Source organism: Mixophyes fleayi, chromosome 4 (genome assembly GCF_038048845.1).
Source record: "Mixophyes fleayi isolate aMixFle1 chromosome 4, aMixFle1.hap1, whole genome shotgun sequence".
Lineage (NCBI taxonomy): Eukaryota > Metazoa > Chordata > Amphibia > Anura > Limnodynastidae > Mixophyes > Mixophyes fleayi.
This window is the reverse complement of record NC_134405.1, coordinates 316339724-316343073: the sequence shown is the minus strand read 5'-3', so window position 1 is coordinate 316343073 and position 3350 is coordinate 316339724. Positions and strand designations below refer to the sequence as shown.

General features: G+C 35.9%; 1 protein-coding gene across 1 annotated transcript; it reads left to right on the top strand.

Annotated features, from left to right (window-relative positions):
* Nucleotides 1–123: 123 nt before the first annotated feature.
* HAND1 (heart and neural crest derivatives expressed 1) lies at nt 124–2874 on the top strand. The gene is made up of 2 exons (XM_075205388.1): nt 124–907; nt 1770–2874. The coding sequence occupies exons 1-2, from the start codon at nt 419–421 to the stop codon at nt 1869–1871; spliced, it is 591 nt and encodes a 196-aa protein (XP_075061489.1). The 5' UTR covers nt 124–418; the 3' UTR covers nt 1872–2874.
* The last annotated feature ends 476 nt before the right edge of the window (nt 2875–3350 follow it).

Genomic DNA, 3350 nt, shown 5'->3' with positions numbered 1-3350 from the left:
CCTACCCTGCTCCCTCAGCTTCTTATTGGCTCCCAGTAGAGTTTGACATCAGGAGCTGGGATCCTTATAAAGCTGCCTGTACATCTGCACAAGGGTTAATCTGTTCTGAGGTGCAGAGCTGGAGCCTGGATAAAATCTGTTATTGTATCACAAACTCTTTTATCCTTTGTAATCTTAAATATATATGTTTTGGATTAGCAATTTAGCCCAGTGCGCTCTTGGATGCTGGGACCTATAGCCAGCTGCCTTCCTGGTGAGTTTCCGCCTCTTAAAGCTGAATAGAATTTTGGAGTGCGCCTTGTGTTGGATCCAGAGCCCATGGGGTCGCGCTGAGGAGCTCCTACAAGTCAGATTTTAGGGACAGGAGAGCAGTGACTTGTCTTGGTTGAGGATATTGGAGATCTGAGCGCAGTTTACCATGAACATCATTGGGAGTTACCAGCATCACCACATGATGCCAGAACCTTTTATCTTCACGCCTGGATCCAGGTGTCACCAGGAGAGACCTTTCTTCCAAGGATGGGTCCTGAACCCAGGAGAAGTGTCACCGGAGTTTGCCACCCAACCTCCCTACAGCCCTGAGTACGGGGCAGTGGGACCTGCCCAGACCAGCAGCCGCCTGGAGGCTCTGGGCGGCAGATTGGGCAGGAGGAAAGGAGTCCCCCCCAAAAAGGAGAGGAGAAGGACGGAAAGTATTAACAGCGCGTTTGCAGAGCTGAGAGAATGTATCCCCAATGTGCCCGCGGACACCAAACTCTCCAAAATCAAGACCTTAAGGTTGGCTACTAGCTACATTGGCTACTTAATGGATGTCCTGGCCAAGGACAGTGAGCCTGGGGACACAGAGGGCTTTAAGGCTGAGTTGAAGAAAGTGGACAGCAGAGACTGTAAACGGAAAAGAGAAGTGGTGAGTATAGGCAAGAGATCAATTCACTTTCATTATGTGTATGTGTTATGTAATGGTTATATTAGAGGTTTGTCCTGTAATATTTTTGTTATTTTTGCTTTGCATTGATTTACATTTGTTATCTATCTATCTATCTATCTATCTATCTATCTATCTATCTATCTATCTATCTATCTATCTATTATTGCTCCCAACATATATGTCAAATAGTATAATCTCCGTTTTATGCTCATAATAGATATTTTCTTCTCTCTCTCTCTCTCTCTCTCTCTCTCTCTATTATTATTATTATTATTATTATTATTATTATTGACTGTTATTGACACAATAGTGAGAATGCTGTGTATTAATACTGAACTATAATTATTTACTGCAAACGTGTCCAGTGTTTACAGTAGGAGTTAAATTCCGCTCTCCTATGGGAATCTGAGAAAGTTCAGAGTCCTTGAGATATAAAGTACATTTATGATTCTCAAGTGCTCTCTCACACTGCAAACATTTTCCTGCCATATTGCTGAAGTGTACTATACACACCCGTCTACAAATAATTTAGATTATTTGGTTTTTATTTACCATAAATATGATACATAACACTAACAACAGACAGAGAGTTGAAGAGGATGTTTATGATTCATGCCAAGCGGCTCAAGGAAGGAAGCATAAAATATATATAATTTTCATAGAAAAAAAACAAATACTTATTGAACCCTAGATAAGTCTTTTGTTACATTAAATTATTAGGGTACCAAAGATTTTAAGGATTCATTTTAATGGTTTTGCTACCCCCCCCTCTCATGATAAGTTAGAATGTAATAAATTTATCTTATATATTAATTAATGTTGGTTCCATTGTTTTTTCCAGCAAAGTGAAGGATTTTGGGGTGCTGCCACCCCAGGAGAAAAGAAGTTAAAGGGAAGGACGGGGTGGCCTCAACAGGTCTGGGCCTTAGAACTGAACCCTTAACCCTGAATACACAGTAACTGTCCTGCAAAATCAAAGATAAAAGGAATATATTCACTGAGCACTCTTCCTCAGGCTATATAGGGAAAGACATTCGTCTATATTTATGTACAATTTTTTTTTTTTTACAAAAATTATATATATTTTTGGACAATTAAAGGACTTTTTTTTTTTTTTTTTTTTTGAAGACAGGATTGTGCACAAATGATTGCCATGTGTTTGCGTGAGAAGACTGCAAATTATAAACTGCCCTCTACGGATCTATATGCAAGAGGCCAGAAAGTGTATATAAATATATCTATAAAATTGGACAATTTGAATATTGCCACAAGGACTCAGGGATCTTCTTTTTTTTCTTTTTTTATTAATGCAAAACAGCATTTTTTTTTAATGCATACTTTTAAATTTGGGAAAGTGTCTTTAAATTTTAAAACATTTTAATAGCAGCAAAAAAAAAGCACACATCTCAGTATTATTACAATGCAAACAACAGAAGTGATAAATTACTTGTTATGTTGAAGTAAAATAACCAAATTCTGTAATGATAATGAGACATTTCTGCACTGTGAGATACTTTTATGTTTCAGATTATGTATTGTGCAATCTATATAAATATATATATATATATATGTAGAGGTTACTGAAATGCTTTTTTTTTTTTGGTGTTTTTTTTTTTAACAATGCGTCTGCAGACTCCCCCAAATTTTGTGAGGTCATAAATCATATTTCCTTCTAGTAAGTTTGCTCCTTCCCGCATCTTCAAATGCCAACTAAACGGCTCTGAACTCTGCCGTAGGCACATAAAATGGTCTGTAAATTAGAAGCAGAGTGTTGATAATTTTTAGGTGCTCTGATTTCCTGTGGAGGGGGTGGTACCTACCATAAATTGTACCCGTACCGGTTTTATGTTATGAGTGATTTCTTATTTGATGTTTTCCTCCAAATTTAGCAGAATATTATTTTCCCCCCTGTTTTGTACATAATAAAAACAATTTTTTAATCTAAGGAAAAAAAATAATGAACGCATTTAACTACCTATGTGTGTGAATTGACTGTAAACTGTGTATACTACCTCATGTTTTCATCACATTCTAAGTGTGCAAACTCACCAAAACAAATGTTCAAGTTGTTTAACACGTAAAAAAGAACAAAAAAAAATAATAATTGCCAAACTGCCTGTGTTGAGTTTCGTAATTTGATATTTCATGAAAAATAGTTTAATGCATATCTATCTATCTATCTATCTATCTATCTATCTATCTATCTATCTATCTATCTAGCTATCTAGCCTATCTCTATTTACTTATTTACTTCTCTGTGGAGTGTTGCAAATATGGTAGCGCTATACAAATCAACTAAATAAATAATATATATATATATATATATATATATATATGTTCTTAGGTTTAAGTGGAAAGTACTGCATCATTATATATAGGTATATATCTTGTATTATAATAATGCATTAATTCTACTTCTTTT

Excerpts from the sequence above, each read along its gene's own strand:
- HAND1 (XM_075205388.1), top strand. The coding sequence starts at position 419 with ATGAACATCATTGGGAGTTACCAGCATCACCACATGATGCCAGAACCT. Across the intron at positions 908-1,769 it reads GTAAACGGAAAAGAGAAGTG|CAAAGTGAAGGATTTTGGGG; the intron begins GTGAGTATAGGC and ends TGTTTTTTCCAG.